The sequence below is a fragment of the Eptesicus fuscus genome, chromosome 21 (assembly GCF_027574615.1).
Source record: "Eptesicus fuscus isolate TK198812 chromosome 21, DD_ASM_mEF_20220401, whole genome shotgun sequence".
NCBI classification, from domain to species: Eukaryota; Metazoa; Chordata; class Mammalia; order Chiroptera; family Vespertilionidae; genus Eptesicus; species Eptesicus fuscus.
The window spans coordinates 42,535,007-42,552,019 of record NC_072493.1 but is presented as its reverse complement, the minus strand read 5'-3'; the positions used below and the strand labels follow the sequence as shown (position 1 = coordinate 42,552,019).

At 59.0% G+C, this 17,013-nt stretch overlaps 2 protein-coding genes across 4 annotated transcripts; both read right to left on the bottom strand.

Annotated features, from left to right (window-relative positions):
* Window positions 1-1,281: 1,281 nt before the first annotated feature.
* Window positions 1,282-11,808, bottom strand: CYTH2 (cytohesin 2). 3 transcript variants are annotated; one of them, XM_054710517.1, is made up of 12 exons: window positions 11,629-11,808; window positions 7,763-7,910; window positions 7,597-7,663; window positions 6,470-6,588; window positions 5,375-5,455; window positions 4,797-4,909; window positions 4,548-4,696; window positions 3,959-4,071; window positions 2,054-2,132; window positions 1,890-1,961; window positions 1,638-1,792; window positions 1,282-1,539 (listed from the first exon to the last, which is right to left on the bottom strand). In XM_054710517.1, exons 2-12 carry the CDS (start codon window positions 7,879-7,881, stop codon window positions 1,452-1,454), a joined length of 1,155 nt encoding a protein of 384 aa, XP_054566492.1. In that variant the 5' UTR covers window positions 7,882-7,910; window positions 11,629-11,808; the 3' UTR covers window positions 1,282-1,451. The 3 variants fall into 3 exon arrangements, with proteins under 3 accessions (XP_054566492.1, XP_008152629.1, XP_008152627.2); XM_008154407.3 differs by lacking the exon at window positions 11,629-11,808 and adding an exon at window positions 8,722-9,099 and having other exon boundaries at window positions 2,054-2,130; window positions 3,960-4,071; XM_008154405.3 differs by lacking the exon at window positions 11,629-11,808 and adding an exon at window positions 8,188-8,287 and having other exon boundaries at window positions 2,054-2,130; window positions 3,960-4,071.
* Window positions 11,809-12,644: 836 nt separating this feature from the next.
* Window positions 12,645-15,594, bottom strand: KCNJ14 (potassium inwardly rectifying channel subfamily J member 14). The gene is made up of 2 exons (XM_008154529.3): window positions 14,890-15,594; window positions 12,645-13,249 (listed from the first exon to the last, which is right to left on the bottom strand). The coding sequence occupies exons 1-2, from the start codon at window positions 15,592-15,594 to the stop codon at window positions 12,662-12,664; spliced, it is 1,293 nt and encodes a 430-aa protein (XP_008152751.2). The 3' UTR covers window positions 12,645-12,661.
* Between the last annotated feature and the right edge of the window lie 1,419 nt (window positions 15,595-17,013).

The following is a 17,013-nucleotide window of genomic DNA, read 5'->3' as shown; positions in this document are numbered from 1 at the left end:
AAATCCACTTCCCATCAGCCCCTGGGGGTTGAAGCAGCCGGGGCCTCTTTTCCCAACCTGGTTGGGCACCAGGCTAAGGTCAATCTGACAGCATTGTCTTGAGAAACTACAACTCCCAGGAGACCTCGGGAATGACTCTCCCGGCAGGGGCGCCGGGAGCAGCACAGCTTGCCAGGAGTTGTGGTCCGCCTCTCGCAGGAGAGGGTGCCACCTCCGAGGGTGGCTGACTGCTATTGCACTTAGGGGCTCTGCACGCTGACAGAGGCCTGTGACCAGGGAGAGGGCGGGGTGCTCCCACCCCGCCAGGAGCACTCAGTTAGGGGTTCAACTTCCGGAGGGTACGGTGCAGGGTGCGGGAGGAACTGCATCCAGCGGGCAGCCTTAGTCCAGGGACCTGCCCGAGTTGTGGTTTCTTGGAGCCTCCTCAGCTGCACATCTGGGCATAGGAGAGTGACATGGGGTCTCCCACTTTGCCAAACCACCTCTCTGCTCCATGGGGACACCATGCGTGCCCCGAGCTGGAGGGCAAAGGTGGACAGGCCCGGACCTGGCTCTTAGGGGCGCCCTCAAAGTCCTTACACTCCAGGCTGTGACTCCCGGGAAACGGGATGTGACAGAAATACAGGGTCTCGGCGCCATCACTGCTCGATGTGAAATGTCCTCACAAGGATGTTAATCCAGCGGAGAAACCGGTCCATCTACCACATTCCTGCCTCTTGGCACCATCCACTGGGCCCAGCCCACTTCCAACACCAGCAACCTCTGGCTGAACGCTGGGCAAGGGCTCCCGCACCTGCTGCATCCAACCCTGGGCCTTCCTCCTCCTCCTCCTCTCAGGACTCCTCCTCCCCAGACCCTCCCCGGGGCCCCTTCACGGCCCTTCCGGCTCTCGGGTTGACCCTCAAAGCACCAGCCCAGCTCCCAACCCCACCAGCTGTTATCTGTCACCCCTCAGAGACCACAGCTGCTCTAGGGGCCAGCATCCGCGGGTTCAGGCTGCCAGATGGCATCTGGGTGGGTGCTCAACCTCGCTGGGCATACCTGCGTTCCCGTGACGTTCTAGAGCAACACCAACCCCGGCTACACCAACCGCCTCCCATCACCACCCTTGGGGGCTTGGGGCACAACCAGAACTGAGCCACCCGAGAGGCCCCAGGGGTTACCCTCTTGGGCAGCACTCTTCGCTCCACTGACAGAGCTCCCAACAGAGACCAGCGCTCCTGGCCCTGGATGGGGCTGCCTCGCTATCAACCCCAAGAAATGAGAGGTCAGCAGGCCGCGAGCAGTTCAATAATTAATATTACCAACAGTGCGTTAATTACAAATAATGAGAGAGGAACTAGAGGTGGTACGTTTTCCAAACGGGGAACCAGCATCCACAGCCCCCGTCCCAGGGGTCCGGCCACCCGGGCGGGGTGGCGCAGCAATAAATAACGGAGTGGGGGACAGGGTCAGGGCTGCTCCTGCTTCTTCTTGACAGAAATCCGCTTCTTCCTGGCGGCCAGCATCTCGTAGAAGGGGTCCACGCTCACAGCTGCCCTGCGGAAGGGGAGAGAGAGACCCAGGGTGAGGGCCAGGGGGTCTGGTCCCAGCGCCGCCCCCCCCCCCCCCCCCCGGGCTCCGGGGCCCAGGCTCACTGGATGGACTTGATCCACTCCTCCTTCTCCTCCTGAGTGGGGGCCGAGATCCGGTACACCATGTGGTTCCCCTCAACCACGCGGCCATCTGCCTCCGTTTTGCAGGCTTTGATGAGCTGCCCCTTGTTGTTGGGGATATAAAGCTCAAAGCAGTTCTGGGGAGACACCAAAGAGGAGGGGGGGGGGGTAAGAGCCGGCCTGAGGGCAGAGGAGCCCCCGCTGTGGCAGGAAGGGGCACAGAGAGGGTCTTACTGGTTTCCGGGGGTCGTCCACCTCCCGGATGCTCAGGTTCTCCAGGGGGATGATTCCTCGGGGCTCCTTGTCCTGAAAGAGCAAGTCGGACAGGACTCGGACCTCCCAATCCTCACCCCCGGCCCCTCCTCCCAGGACCCAGGGCAGCTCAGCGCCGTCCTCACCGTGGTGTACTCAAAGTAGTAGAGGCAGTTGTCGGTGAGGATAAACCAGCGCCGCTTCCACGTCTTCACCCGGCCCCCTGAAAGGGAAGGGGCGGGAGGGGGCCTGGGCTCAGCACAGGGTCAGGGCCTCTGGGAGGGGGGAGGGGGGAGAGGCAGAGCAAGCGCAGGGGCGCGGGCTGTCGGGGCCTGGGACAAAGCAATGCGTGGGAAAGACAGACAAGCGGGGACAGGCGTGTTTGGGCCCCAGGAACTGGTCCGCCCCCCGGGTGGGCTTTACACTTTCTAAGCCTGTTGGTCAGCCCCGGCCCAGGTGTCTGAGCCCCCAGCCCCCTCTCCTGTAGTGTTGGGGAGCGAGGACGCCGGGTACCTACCTCCTGGGGCAGACAGCGAGAAAGCAGGCAGGACCAGGCGAGAAGGCAAGGCAGAAGAGGGGGGTGCCCCCAAGAGCCACAGGCAACAGAAATAGGGTGGGCGAGGGCAGGAATGCGCAGGGGGTAGGACAGAGAGAGAGAGAAACAGCAAAGAGAAACACGCAGGGAGGGAGGGAGGGAGAGAGAGGGAAGAAAACCAGTTACATCCACACGAGGGAGGACGGGCCAGGCCCTCTCCCGCCCGGGGAGGCGAGTGCCCTGAGCCCGGAGGCAGCCATGAGCACCCCCTTTTGTCAGTGCCAGGCCCAGACCACCCCGCTCATGTCCTAGGCCAGGAGGCCCTCCGCTGCCGCCATGAACACACTGCCCTGGAGGTCATCCCCACGGGGGAGCAGACAGAACCCCGGCCTTGGCCCCAGGTGGCGTGGGGACTCAGGTCCAGCACAACTGCCCGGGTGACCTCAGCACAACCTCTTGCCCTCTTGGCCACCTTCCTGCTTCAAGATGCCCTGCTGTGGGCTCCTTGTGGGGCCAGAGGGACTGAACAGCAGCAGTGTAATGGCTTTCCTAACCACCGCCAGACCCCCCTGCTGCACGTCAGTGTTTTCAGAGGCGCCTTTTCCTAATGATCACAAGGCAGAGATGTACTCGGGTGAGAGATCTGGGTCCAAGGCCACCTCTGCCCTGAGCTGCGGGATGGTGACCGAGCCTCACTTTCCTCCTCTGGGCAATGGGAAGGATGCCTGCTGAGGGGGGTTGGGAGGGGAAATGGTTGGAGACGCTGCCCTCCCGACACCCGCACTGCGGAGCCAGAATTCCCCCAGGAACCACGCACCCAGCACGTGATTGGCATTTTTCACGTGCAGCAGGGCCGTCTGCACCCAGGCACATACCCCGGGAGCGCAGTGCGCCCTGGCTCGCGCTGGGCTGGAAGCTTCCCCGGGGCCCTCCCGCGCCCCTGCTATCTGCACTGTGCACACTGGACTGGAACGCTGTCAGTCTGCCTCCCGGAGCAGCCATCGTGGCTTCTCCGTTAAAAAGCCGCAGCTAACACTCCCGTGGCACCTACATTACCAGGCCCGGCTGCAAGCCAGCTCCAACCTCGGCTCCGCATTAGGGCCACCTGGGAGCTTTCGCCATGACGGACGGCTGTCCTGCCCCATCCTGCTTCACAGCCCACCCCAGGCGACTCCTGTGCAGCTGGGCCGAGAAGCACCAATCCTCAGGCAGAGGCACCGCGTGACCCCCGCTAACTGACCCCATTTGCTGGCACCACCCCCTCCCGTCCCGGTCAGGGACTCCATCCAGCCTGGCAGCACCCTGTGCCCCTGAGCCCCTATGCCCGGCCCTGCGCCTGGGCCAGCACACAGGCCCGCTCTTGTCTCCAGCCTCATGACGCAGACGTACACACAGGCCGAGAGGTCGCATGGCTTGCCTAGGGTCACCCAGCAGGCACGTGTGGAAGCCGAGTCCAGAGCCCAGGCCCACTGGCCTCCCCCTGCAGAGGCAGCCGGCAGGGTCAGCAGGGGACGTACCCAGCTTAAGGAGCCAGCCCTCCCGGTCCGGGTTGAAGAAGGTGTGGGTCAGATCATTCCCGTCATCCTCCGGGATCTTGAAGGGCTCGTTTCGAATGCTGTCGTAGAGGTTCTGAGGGGCGAGAGCCCAGTCAGCAACGCCAGGCCCCTGGGACCCTCCCGGGGCTACTTGGCATGGGGGGTGGGGGGGGGCGGCAATGAGACCACAGCGGGGACAGTCATGGAGGGAGAGAGGGAGGGAGGAGGGGGAGCCTGGGGAGAAAAGGAAGGCGGGAGGCAGAGGAGTGGAGGGAGCCCTGGGGAGGAGAGAAAGGAGGCAAGACAGAAAAGATGGAGAGCAGACAGACAGCGTTGTTAAATCCGCTGAGTTCTTAAAGACAGGAACAGACACAGAGGTGGAGGATGAGGTAGACCACGACCCTGAAACTCAGAGGGCCGGAGACAGAGGCAGGGAAGAGAAACAGAAAGAGGCAGCGGGAGAGAGGAAAGAAATGGTGGAAAGGCGGAACCCCAGGTGGAATGCTCAGGCACTGGAGACCCCCGGGGAGGGCTGGGGGCTGAGGCTGTGGGGAGGGCGGGGGGCCTGACCCTGAGCAGCTCCTCAGGCAGGTCCCCGCCCTCGTTGATGCCCCGGTTCATGGCCACAAAGCGCTCCAGGCCCGGCTTGTCCCGGACGTTGGGGTTGTGCAGGCTGGTGTTCAGCATGATCACGGCGAAGGACAGCACGTAGCAGGTGTCTGCAGCAGTCAGGGTGAGGACACAGGTAAGTGGGCCCCCACTGCCTCCCGCCCCGGGCCCAGCCCCTCCTCTCCAGGCCCCAGGGGTCCGGGCGCCCACCTGTGGACTGGAAAACCCCGGGGTTACACAGGCAGTATCGCTGGGCAAAGGCTTCCATCATCCGGTCAATCTTCTGGGCCTCTCCAGGGAGGCGGAAGCTCCACAGAAACTGCCTGCGTCAGAGGGGTCAGGTGCGGCTGTCAGGACAGGTGGGACCCTTTTCCCGCGCTCAGTCCCGCCAAACCTGTGGCCTCAGCAGCTGCTCCGGGTATGGACACATGATCCAATCGGACCCATGAGCACTGACTCTGGGCCTTTTGGTGGATTTAAGGACAGTACCCTTTCTCCTAAGTTGGCTAAAGAGGCCTGGAGGATGGCAGAGGCTCCTGTTATCACGTGGGAGCAGGGCCTGCAGTGAGCAATGCCGGCACGGTGGCGAGAGATAAAGCTGACCTTCCGATACCATCTGAACATCTGGACACAGCTACGCCTGAAGGCCCCACCACGGGCTTTTGTGTTACGTGCAGCAACCAAGTCCCGAATTTTTGTTTCTATTTTAGTTCTGAGCAGGCGTCATCACTTGTAAAGAAGGAGGCCTGGCAGGCACGTTCCTGCCCTGGCAGCCCAGTGCCTCTCACCTGAGCGCCTGCACCAGATTGAGGTCAGTGAACTCATGCAGATCCACAAAGGCGTGCAGCACGGCCAGGTTCAGCTCTTCCCTGGGGGGACAGGGGCAGGCTTCAGAAAAGGCGTTTGGGAAGGTGGGAGTGGACCCAGCCCTGGGGAGGCCACCACTTCTGCACCCAGGGCAGGGGCACGCAGAACATGCTCTTGGGAGGATCATCTGTTGTAAGAGCCCTGGTTGGCTGACCCTTTGCACAGAGAAATGCAGCCAACATGTGCTCCGCCTACTGTCGCCTCTCCCAGCTAATCCCCAGGCTCCTCAGATGTCCAGAGATGGCCCCCACCCCCCACATGTCCACTAAATGTTCCCCACAATGCCAGATGCCCCCCGTCGCCACAGCTCAGCTGTCCACAGATGGTCCCCACATGCCCCACACACAGAAGGTTCCTAGACATGTTTCCACATTCCCAGTCCCCATGCACCTCAGATGTCCAGAAAGTTCCACACACTCTAGAGATCCACACCATCCCAAAGCACCCAGACACCCAGAGTCCTGTGCACCTCAGATGTTCAGATGCTCACAGATGGTCCCACACTTCCCCGACTTCCCAGAATGCCCTCCTGCAAATTAGGGTTCAGACAGTCCCCGCCTTCCCGACACCCACAGATGGTGCCTGTGCACTGATGTCCAGGCTCATGTACCCTAGACTTCTAGGCAGTCCCCATACACCCCAGAGTCCTGCTCCCAGATTTCCACGGGGTCTCCAGGCTCCACAAACATCCACTGCTAACCCCATACTGCCAAGCTGCCCCCACGGTTCCCATGCACATCCGTGGTCTACCCAGTCCTCACCTTCCTGTGACACATTCCCACGGGATTTCTCCTGCCCCAGGCATAAATGGTCCCACTTCCCAGATGTCCACAGAAGGTCCCCGTGCCCCCGAGATGCTCACAGACAGTCCCTAAGTTCCCCAGGCTCCCCCAGGCCCCGGTGTCAGCCCAGCTGGAAGGTTCGTCTATCAGGGTCTCTCCTCAGGAGAGGAGCTTGCAGTGAGCTGGATGCAGGGGTTGGGGGGAGAGGCCCAGAGGGGCGGGGCGGGATCTCACCTCTCCCCCAGGTAGTCCCCGATGGCCGTCTTGTTCAGGCCCTCGCCCTTGTACAGGAAGCGGGCGATCTCCTCAGGTGTGTTCTGCAGAAGTTCGTTCTCCACCAAGAACTGGATCCCCTAGTGAGTGGGGACCGGGTCTCAGTGCTAATATGCTGACAGCCACTCCCACCAGCTCCCCAGAAACCCACCGCACGCTAACCAGGCAGGGCCAGGTGTCATCGTCAGGCTTCTCCCAGGACTTTAAATAGCATCCCTCCCACCTCATAGCATACAGCCTTGGCACCTACTGTTCCCTCTGCCTTTGCCTGGTTAATTCCAGCACCGAGAGCAGGGGCTGGCGAGGAACAGGAGCTCAGTGGCTGTTTGCTGAAGGACTGAACAAGCCACACTGCTTGGGGCAGGAGGAACGTGAGAGACTCAGTGAGCAGCAGTCCTTCAAGAACTGAGGGCCAACCCTCAGGCGGGACCCCGGCCTCCTCGCTCTCCCGACGCCATGAGGACCTCCATTATAGCTCCACCTCGCTCTGGACTGGGGCAACCATGTCCAGGGGCTCCCTGAAGGCCAAGCAGAGTCGACCACTCTCTAGGTGCCGAGCACTGGCTCGCTGAGGGGCAGGCCCAGGGGAGGCAGGAGGAAATGGGCATAAACTGAATGACTGAATGAACAAATGCCTTCCCTCCTGGTGAACACTGGCTCTTCCTTCAAACCTGACCTGTATCTCCTCCTCCAGGAAGTCCTCCCTGATGCCCTGGGCTCCCTCCTCTGAGTGTCCACAGCCACCGGGCCTCTGTCATGACACCGCTGAGCATGTCCCTGTCTATGTTTCCTACCAGACATGCGCTCCTCCTGGGACTCTAGGTGACACCAGAAGTGGGTCCAGAAATATGAACAAGAAGGGAAAGAGGATCGCCCGGCAGAGGACACAGCACAAGCCAAGGTCAGCAGGCTGGAGCACTTGGTTCATGTCCAGAGAACAAATGGAAAGTCGATCTCGAAATCCAGGGATTGGGACCAAGTCTGTCCCCCTAAAGTAGGCCTTTAACCATCACACTACTGGGACCTGGACGTGCCAGGAACCCGCCAGGACGTCTGCCAGGCTGACCCCAGCCCTGTGGCCCAAGCACCTTCTTGGGGTCCATGTTGAACTTCTTCCTGCCCATTGCCATCTTCCGGTTCCGCTGCAAGGTCTTACTGCAGAGGCAGAGAGCAGGGAGGTGGAGGGTCAATGTCAGGGCATCCCTGGCACTGGCCTGGCCCCATAACCCCCGAGTTCCCCACTCCAGTCCTCACCTGCCCTCATTGGCCTCCAGACCCTCCACCTCGCTCATGGCTTCGCTGAGCTCCTCGCGCAGGCGCTGGATCTCCACCAGCAGCTCCTGCTTCCGCCGCCGGATGTTTTCCAGCTCCATCCGCTCCTCCGGAGTCAGGTCTGGGGGCTCTGGGGGTCAGGGGTTGGAGGTCAGTTCTGGGGACGGGAAGCCTGTTTTCCTGCAATCTGGATTTTACAGGGCTGGGGGGCATGACCCTTGGGTTCAGAGGGAGGATGAAGATGAGGGTCAGGCCTCTGATGTCTGCCGGGAGAAGGGGCTGGGGGCCTGGATTCCTCACTCCAGGGGAGGAAGGGCTGAAGATCTAGACTCTTTGGAGTCCGGGGAAGAAGGGGACCCGAGTCTGAAGGAGAAGGGGGCTGGAAGTCTGAATTGTTGGCTCATTACTTGGAAAGGGGCTGAGGCCTTGGTTTTCTACTTCCATTCTCAGCGATGTAGCCGGGGGCCTGGGTGTGCGGACTCCGGGGCCCATGAGAAGTAACTATGGCAGGGGAAGCTGATGACAGCTGGTAAGAGTTGGGGAAGGGGGCGGGGCATCGAAGGCCACGGTCTTAGTGGGATCTCTGGAGCCCCAAGATTTCTCCCTCGCCCCTCAGCTCCCAGGAGCCCCCCTCCCTGCTCCCAGCAGGCACTGGGCTCGCCCGGCCCCTCCAGGGGGAATGGTTCCGCCGCGGCCTCCCCTCCACCGCTCATCCCGCCCCCTCCCGCCGCCACCGGAAACAGGATCGGCCCAAACAATGGCCTGGAACGCCCCGCTCTCGGGCCCCGCCGGAAGCCCATCCCGAGCCCCACAAAAACGAGGCGGCGGCGACGGTGCCGAGCAGCTCCGAGAGGCGCGCGCCGGGAGAAACGTTCGCGGCGGAACGTTGGGGACGAGGGGCTTCATCCGCCCCTTGCCGGCCCCACCCCTCGCCGACCTACCATAGACACCGTCCTCCATGGCGGCTAGGAAGCCCCGCGGGGAGTCCGGGGCGGTCCCGCCAGTCGGGCCTGGTTCCGCGTTGGCCCGCGGGCTCGGGTGAGCCCGCTCAAACGCCCCGGGAGCCACCGCCGCCTCCTCAGCGCCAGTCCTCAGCGCTGAAAAGACTCTCCCTTCGCCTCCCAACCGCCCCGCCAGTAGGGACCGCCCCTCGTTTTGACACCGCCCAATCCAGACCGGGCCCTCCCGTCTGCTCCGCCCTCGATGCCGAAGGACCGTTCTCCTGGGCCAATCAGCGCGCAAGGAGCAGGCTAGCAGTGTCGGCCGGAGATAGACAGTCCCTCGGGCCAATCAGAGTGCGCGCCCAGGACGGGGCACCGCCTCTGAAACAAAAGAAGTCGCTTGGCTGGTTTGCCCGCCTATGAGAAGCCTCAGAAAGGAACTGCTTGGAGGTGGGACTACGTGGGAGCCATGAGGGCTCCGCCTGCGCCAGGACTTGGGGCAATAGGATGCCGTTTCCACCGAGCCCCGCCGCTGGTGGTGCGTTGCTGGGGGTCGGTACTTCGGTAGTTTTGTTCCAGGGGGCGGGGCCCCAGCTGTCGGTTGTTCTCTGAGCCACAGCTCCTAGCAACCAAGCTTCCTTTTGACGACAGCTGTTGCCACGCAACCGGGAGCAGCTTTGGCTCACTTTTTCTTTTTTAATTTAAATTCTTCATTGTTGAAAGTATTACATATGTCTCCTTTTCCCCCCATTGACCTCTCCCTGGCCACTCCCACCCCCAGCACATGCCCTCACCCCTCTACTGTCTGTGTTCATTGGTTATGCGTATATGCATGCATACAAGTCCTTGGGTTGATTCTCCCCCGCCCCCCAGGCCTTTCTTTTGGCCTCCTTTCTCCCGCTCTGGCCCCTCCGTTCTCCAGACCCTTTTACCCCCTCCCACCCACCCCAGCCTCTTCAGAGTTAAGAAGTGGTGGAAAAAAGACGTATTCTGTCTTTTAAATGTTACACTATTTGGTCCGGTTAGCATGGCTCAGTGGTTGAGCCTTGACCTATGAACGCTCAGTGTTCAATTCTGGTCAGGGCACATGCCTGGGTTACTGGGGCGTGCAGGAGGCAGCCAATCAATGATTCTCTCTCATCATTGATGTTTTTTTCTCTCTCTCCCTCTCCCCCCCCCCCTTTCTGAAATCAATTAAAAAATATTTTTTTAAATGTTACGCTGTTTGGTACCTGTCAAGAACGGGACAATAGGAAAAGGCCAAATATAGCGAAAGCACAGGCCCCGCCTTCCTGGCGCCATCTAGCTCAAGCTCCGCCCCCTCGCCCTAATACTCCTCCCCTTATTGTAGCATCCTCCCCGGAGGACAACTCCCCTTTCCTCAGCACCTCCCACCTGCTCCGATTCCTGACCCACTTCTCAGGGTCCTTGCCCTTCTCTCCAACTCGCCCCCCTTCAGGTGCACCCCACCTCTCACCCCACTTCCCCTCCCTCCTCTCAGAGTCCTCCTGCATCTGAGGCCCTAACCCCACCCCACTCTCATCCCCATGCCTGGCAGCCAAAGCGGGTGCAGGACCCTGAGCAGAATGGAGAAACTGGGCACCCTGTCGTCGGCAGGTCCCTAATGGGGTCTGAGGCGGTGTCTGGGACTTGTCCCCATTCGCGGCCCACGGGCTAGGCAGGGGGAGACAGATTCAGAGCTGGGACCTGGTTAAACTGACAGATTAGACATGGAGCTTCCTAATCTCACTGGCCTTTAGCAGTGGCCCAGGACCTGCCCTCCCTCGTGGAAACCCAGGCTGTGCCAGCCAGGACCCCATTCCCTCTCCTTCCAAGCAGAACCCTTTCCCTGTCCCTTCACCTCACACTTAGCATTCTTCTCCACCCCTAATTCCATTGTCCCCCGTCCCTACCCCAGACTCCCTGAGCTGGGAGGGCAGCCAGCTAATTAATCCCATCCGGTTATTACGTGGGGATTCTGGAGGATAAAGGGAGGTGGGGAAGCCAGAAGGGAGGACCTGGGCTGGTGCAGCACCTGGGCAGGCTGGTGGGCAATGCCAGTGCCCGCCCTCAGTCCTGGGACAGGGTGGGACACGGGTGGGAACGTATCCTCACAGGCATTGGTTCCTTTAGCAGCTGGCTCCCTGCCTGCTCGGCACTTAGGTAGATAGAAGCATGGGCAGAGGCCAGGCCCCAGAACCACACTCACAGACACAACACCAAGTTCCCAATAGTTTAATCTGAGGGACGAGTCTCCCCCTAACCACATCCTTGCCCCTGGTATTCAGAGCTACCTCCTGTCCGCCAAGCTGGACGAGGGAGGCGTTGATTCTGGCCCTTAGCCACAGCCCACCCTGCACCCAGCCTGCCCTGTCCTTCAGATGTCCAAATTCAGAGCTGGCCTCCCAGAGCGTCTCCCATCCCTGGAAGGCCATGCGTCCCGGCACCAGGGAGAGCTGGGAAGTCTCTGGGACCCTCCGCCCCACGTCCCCCTCACTGAAGTGAGGAATCATGCCTGTGGAAAGGCCCTTGGAGAAGTTCAAGTTCCAATGCCCCATTTTTACAGATGAGGAAACCGAGGCGAGGAAAGGAGTGATGTGCCCAGCCACACAGTCCTTAAGCAGAGCTAAGATACAGAGCAAAGCTTCCTGGGTCCTTATAAAGGATTCCGTTCCAATGAGCTCAAACGCCATTTCTAACCCTCTGTAAGAACCATGGGGGGGGGGGGGGATAGATATCTGTATTTATATTATATATCATACACATATGTATAACATCTTTAAGAAATAGATACACATCACTAGGGGTGGGATTCCAGAGCATTGTAGACTCACCAGCCATGGTCCCCTCCTTTCCCTTGCCCATTAACTAGCCCTGTTACCCACAGGGTCTTGTCTGGGCCCTCACCTTCAGGCCAGCCCAGAAATGCTGTCTATCAAGCCCCGAGTCCAACTGTTATAGGAGCCGACTAGAACTTCCGGGTTTTGCTCGTGGACAGCTCTGGATCCCTGAAGCCTTGGTTCCTTTTGGCATTACAGAACCACAAAGGAGTCATCTGGAACCACCACGCCTTCCTTGACTCTGTGGTCGATCGAGAGCCACGGAATCTTGATTCCTTTGGACATTCTAGAATGGCACTTTAAAAACACACCCGTGGATCACTTAGAAGCATCGATTCTCCCCTGGCTTTGACGTTCTACAGCCACTGGTCTGGAGTTATCTAATATCGAGAACTCCCCATCTGTCACTTCAGTCCTTCTAGACCAACAGACTCTCCATTGTTTGGTGCATTCTCGAAACACAGCGCTTCAGTTTCTGGAGTACTTACGCTATCTAAGGTCAATCTAGATGAACAGTCTCAAAACATGGGCTTTCTGGAATCACAGGGCTTTTCTTGACTTGCAATCGACATTCCAGGTCAATCAAAATAGTCCTGAATTCTTGGAGCAGTCCATACCTTTTCCTCCTCAGGTGGTCTAGAAAAAGATGAAGTGCTACTTGGTTGGCTGAGCCAAGACGCAATGGTCCCTTGAATAGACCAATCCAGACCTATAAGCTCTCGATCTCTCTCTCGCTGCTTGAGAACTGCTGACTTCCTCCCCAGAGGCAGTCTATATTACTGATTCCCGACCCTGCTCAACAACCCAAGCCAGCCATATAGAAGAATCTAGAACCACCAGTCCTTGCCTCCTGGGTGGTCCAGAATCCTGGATCCCTTAGCTCTGGTGAGACTTGGGAATCTGGCCGATAAAGGGGTCTCAGGAGGGAGCACGCAACGCAGAGGAATTAAGATCCAGCGTGTCCATGGTGGGCCCACTAGGCAGGCAGAACTTCACCAGCGAATGATTTATCCAGCAGGCCTGTCGGTCCAGGAGAGGGCCCAGTCTCTCCATTTTGCTACCTCTGGGAAGGGGCTACAAATGGGGGACACCAGCTGGCATCATAGGGGCAGGGTCAGAGACAGGGTTGGTGTGAGTACTCGGGGGCTGGCAGCCCCCTCTTCTGCCTCCGATTCATCTCCCTCCTTGGTTTCCTCTTCCTCCTGGCAGCAACTCAGGGCAAGTTCGTTCTCATAACAAAATGCAGTCAGAGAGTCCGGGAAGCTGGACTTGGGGCTGTGGGAATCCCGCTCTGCCCGCTCATCCAGCTCCTTGGCGCTGCAGACGGGGGTCCCTGGGACCTCATAAGTGCGGTGGAAGTGGCGATAGTCCACCTCATACTGGGAGCCACGCTGGAAGAGGACCGGCTCAAAACGATGGCCCCAGAGCAGCTCACCAGGGAGGTAGGAAGAGCGACACTGCGTGGTCATGGCCGTGGCCTCCACCATGCCCTCAAGGATGACCACTAGCTCAAAGTCGGCCCGGGCCAGCTCTGCGCGCCCCAGCTCATAGAGAGGACTGGAGGAGTCGATCTCGTGCACGATGGTGATGGGGGACACCAGGAAGATGCGATCAGTGCCGCCATCGAAGCCCACGTCCACGTCCTGGTGGTCCAGCGGGATGTACTCACCTTCGGGGGTCACCCGAGGCTGCAGCAAAAGACAAGAGGCCCGAGACAGATGCAGGGAGATGAAAGGAGACAGAGATGATCATAGGAAGCAATGGGCATGCAGGAAAAGAGAAGAGTGGAGACTGGTAGGGGGGAGGGGGGAGTGAGAAGAATCAGAGAGAGGGGGATGAGGCCCAGGGAGAGGAAGTGGAGACTCAGAGAAAGAGGGGACAGAGACCCAGAGGTAAAGAGAGAGGGACAGAGACTCAGGGGGTTTGGGGATAGAAACCGAGGGAGAGACAAGGGAGAGAGGAAGAGAGGGACAGAGTGACATTGGCAGAGCCACAGAAATCAGCAAAGCAGCGACGAAATTAAAGAAACAGAAGAGAAGAATGGACATCCAAGCAACAATTGGAGAAGCGGAAAAGAAAAACGGCTTTCAGTGAACAGAGAAAGATAAACCAGGAGGACAATCTAGGTCCAATATCCTGTGTTCCCCGCTGCTTCATGCCAGCCCCTGGGCGCTCTGCCCCCCCCCCCCCCCAAGCCCTGCAGCCCCTGTGCATATGTGTGGTGGAGAGGAGGGCACGCAGTCCATAGGCCAGGCACTGGCAGTTTCACCCCACCTCCCCACTGGTTCCATACCCACCTCCCAGGCCATGTCAGCCCCCCATAGGCTTCTGGGATAGACAATATCAATATCCCTCCCAGGTCATGAGTCCTGGTGTCTCAGTCAAGCTGGAGAGAGAGGTGGGGGGTGGGGTCCATTCTCTCCCACCAGGCTGTCTCCGGGAGACCCCAGTCGCTGCTGGGAGCTGTAGTTCCCACCACCACCGTGTTCTCCCTCTCACCCAAGCACAAGCTCAGTCCAAGGTCAAGTGTCTACTTGGACAAGGGCAGCTAGCCTCAGAATTTGGGCAGTCTGACCACAATTCTAGAAACACTAAAGCAAAAAGCGCCTTTTTGCAGAGGGTTGGAGGGAGTCACTACCCCAGGAGCCAATGGGAGTTGTTGTTTTGTTTGTTTGTTGCTGAGAAGCTAAAATTCAAGAGTGTCCCAGCCCCGGCTCTGTACCCCTCCAAGCAGGAGCTGGTGGGAGAGGCTGGGCCGCTGAGATGGGGAACAAAGTTTCCCACAAAGGCTGCAGGACCCCATGCCCAGAGGCCATGAACGATTGTGTTCACAGCTGCTTAGGTGTGAGCTGCACCCCATCCTGGGACCTACATCTCCCACAATCCCACAGGGGCCAGGCCTCAAGTCATAAGCCGCTGCGATTTGCACCACCCGCAAAACTACAGTCCTCACACCACCTCTCCCCGGCACTTTCCCAGACCCCAGAGGTGTCTGAGTTCAGAGCCTTTACAGGCCCCTCAAGGTTTAGATTTCCCACAATTCCATAGCGGGGGGGGGGGGTGCTCAAACCCCAGAAAGCTCTTTGTGTCTCAAAATCTGTCTCAAGTCTAAGGTTTACATCTCCTACAACTGCTCCGGGACTCAAACTCCAGCCACAAGTAAAGCAAGAGTGCCCCTGTCCGAGAGACTGCTGGGAATTGTAGTCCATGCTCCCTCCACGTCCAACGCACGCCTCGCCCTCAGGCCTACATCTCCCACAATCCCCAGGGGCACCCCCCACTCCTGAGAAAGCCTCTTCCCTGCCTCTCCAGGGCCTGGGCCTCGCACCTGCAACAGCTGGGCCCGCACGTGGGCCTCGACCAGGTGGCTGCGGCGCAGGTTCCCCACGCGCCACATGAGGCAGAGGCGGCGGTCGCGCAGCGCCACCACGGCGTTCTCGCTGAAGATGAGCGTCTCGTTGCGCTTCTTGGGCTTGGCCATCTTGGCCATGACGGCGCCCACGACGAAGGCGTCGAGCACGCAGCCGGCGATGCACTGCAGCACCACGGCGGCCACGGCGGCCGGGCACTCCTCCGTGACGCTGCGCACGCCGTAGCCGATGGACGTCTGCGTCTCCAGCGCGAAGAGGAAGGCGGCCAGGAAGCTGGCCACGTGGGAGAAGCAGGGCGCGGGCGGCGGCGGCGCGGCCAGGTCGCCGTGCAGCGAGGCGATGAGCCAGAAGGCCAGGCCGAAGAGCAGCCAGGAGGCGAGGAAGGAGCAGGAGAAGAGCAGGCACATCCAGCGCCAGCGCACGTCCACGCACGTGGTGAACAGGTCGCTCAGGTAGCGCGCGCCCTGGCCGCCCAGGTTCACGAAGCGCACGTTGCAGTGGCCGTCCTTCTTGACGAAGCGCCCGCGGCGCCGCCCCGCCGGCGACGGCGCCGGCGCCCACCCGTTGCGGCACAGCCCCGGCCCGGCCTCCTCATCGCCCGCCCTGCTGTCCCCCGGTTCTAGGCTGCCGCTCAGGCGGCGCAGGGCCTTGGCCAGGCCCATTGGCGGGGACAACCCCTCCACTTGGGCTAGTGGGGGGCGGGCGCCCCGAACCTGCAGGGACAAGAAATGGGCAGAAACGTCAGAGGTGCCGGCAATGGGTGGGCATGCTCCCTGGGCCCTGGTGGCCTCTTCTGGCAAATGGGTGGAAGAAGGCTCACCTTGAAAGTCACAACAGTACAGCCTCAACAACCGTGACAGTAAGACTTGTAATGACAGGAGAGACTTGTACCAACCACAGCGACAGAACTATGGCCATAACCACACCACCGTAAGCCACAACAATGTGTAGGCCGACATTTACAGTGCCACACACTGTTGTGAACACTTTACGTGAATTTTCTTATTTGAGCCTCACAACACTATAGGCATTATTTTCCCAATTTACAGATGAGGAAACTGAGGCACGGAATGTTTAACGTGCCCAAGGTCACAGCTGATTAGAGGGGTTTGAGTGCTAGCCGTCTAGCTCCAGAGCCCAAGCTCATAACCACTAAGGGGTCACTGGCTCTCAGCATGGAGTCAGTGTGGGGAGATGAGCTGGAGCCCTGAGGTCCCTATGGTTCAAAAACAAGCCCAGGCCCTGGCCGGGTGGCTCAGTGGATAGAGCGTCGGTTTGTGGACTGAAGGGTCCCAGGTTCGATTCCGGTCAAGGGCATGTACATTGGCGGCGGGCACATCCCAGTGAGGGGTGTGCAGGAGGCAGCTGGTCGATGTTTCTCATCAATGTTTCTAGCTCTCTATCCCTCTCCCTTCCTCTCTGTAAATAATCAATAAAACATATTTAAAAAAAAAAAAAAAACAAGCCCAGGCCCTGGCCGGGTGGCTCAGTTGGTTGGAGCATCCTCCCATACACCCAGAGGTCTCGGGTTTGATTCCCAGTCAGGGTACAAACCCAGGTTGCTGGTTCGATCCCGGGTGGGGGTGCATGTGGGAGGCAACCGATCAATGTTTCTCTCCCTCCCCCTTCCCCTCTTTTCCTCTCTCAAATCAATAAAAATATATCCTCGGGTGAGGATTAAAACAAAACAACAAACAACAACAACAAAAAACAAGCTCAGAAAACACAAGCAACAAAAGGGGAAAAATAAATAAATTGAACTTCATCAAAGTAAATACTTTTGTGCTTCAAAGGACATTAAGGTGAAAGAGAACTCACTAATGGGAGAAAATAGTTGCAAATCATATACCTAAGAAATTTGTATCCAAAAATATATAAGGAGTCCGTACAACTCAATAATAACAAGACAACCCAATTTTAAAATAGGCAAAGGATCTAAATAGACATTTCTCCAAAAAAAGTTATACAAATAGCCAATAAACACATGAAAATATTGGCATCAGCCATCAGGGATGCTAATCATAATCACAATGAGATACCACTTCACACCTACTTAGGATGGCTATCATAATAAACAATAC

What these genes read in the sequence shown, in the direction of transcription:
- CYTH2 (XM_008154405.3), bottom strand. Translation starts at nt 8,272, where the DNA reads ATGGGCCCCGGAGTCCGCACACCCAGGCCCCCGGCTACATCGCTGAGA. An exon ending in AGGCCTCAGCCCCTTTCCAA is followed by an intron (nt 7,911 to 8,187) that starts GTAATGAGCCAA and finishes CCTGACCCCCAG; the next exon opens with AGCCCCCAGACCTGACTCCG. An exon ending in GGGCTGGCTCCTTAAGCTGG is followed by an intron (nt 2,131 to 3,959) that starts GTACGTCCCCTG and finishes CTTCCCTTTCAG; the next exon opens with GGGGCCGGGTGAAGACGTGG.
- KCNJ14 (XM_008154529.3), bottom strand. Translation starts at nt 15,594, where the DNA reads ATGGGCCTGGCCAAGGCCCTGCGCCGCCTGAGCGGCAGCCTAGAACCG. An exon ending in TGCGGGCCCAGCTGTTGCAG is followed by an intron (nt 13,250 to 14,889) that starts GTGCGAGGCCCA and finishes CTTTTGCTGCAG; the next exon opens with CCTCGGGTGACCCCCGAAGG.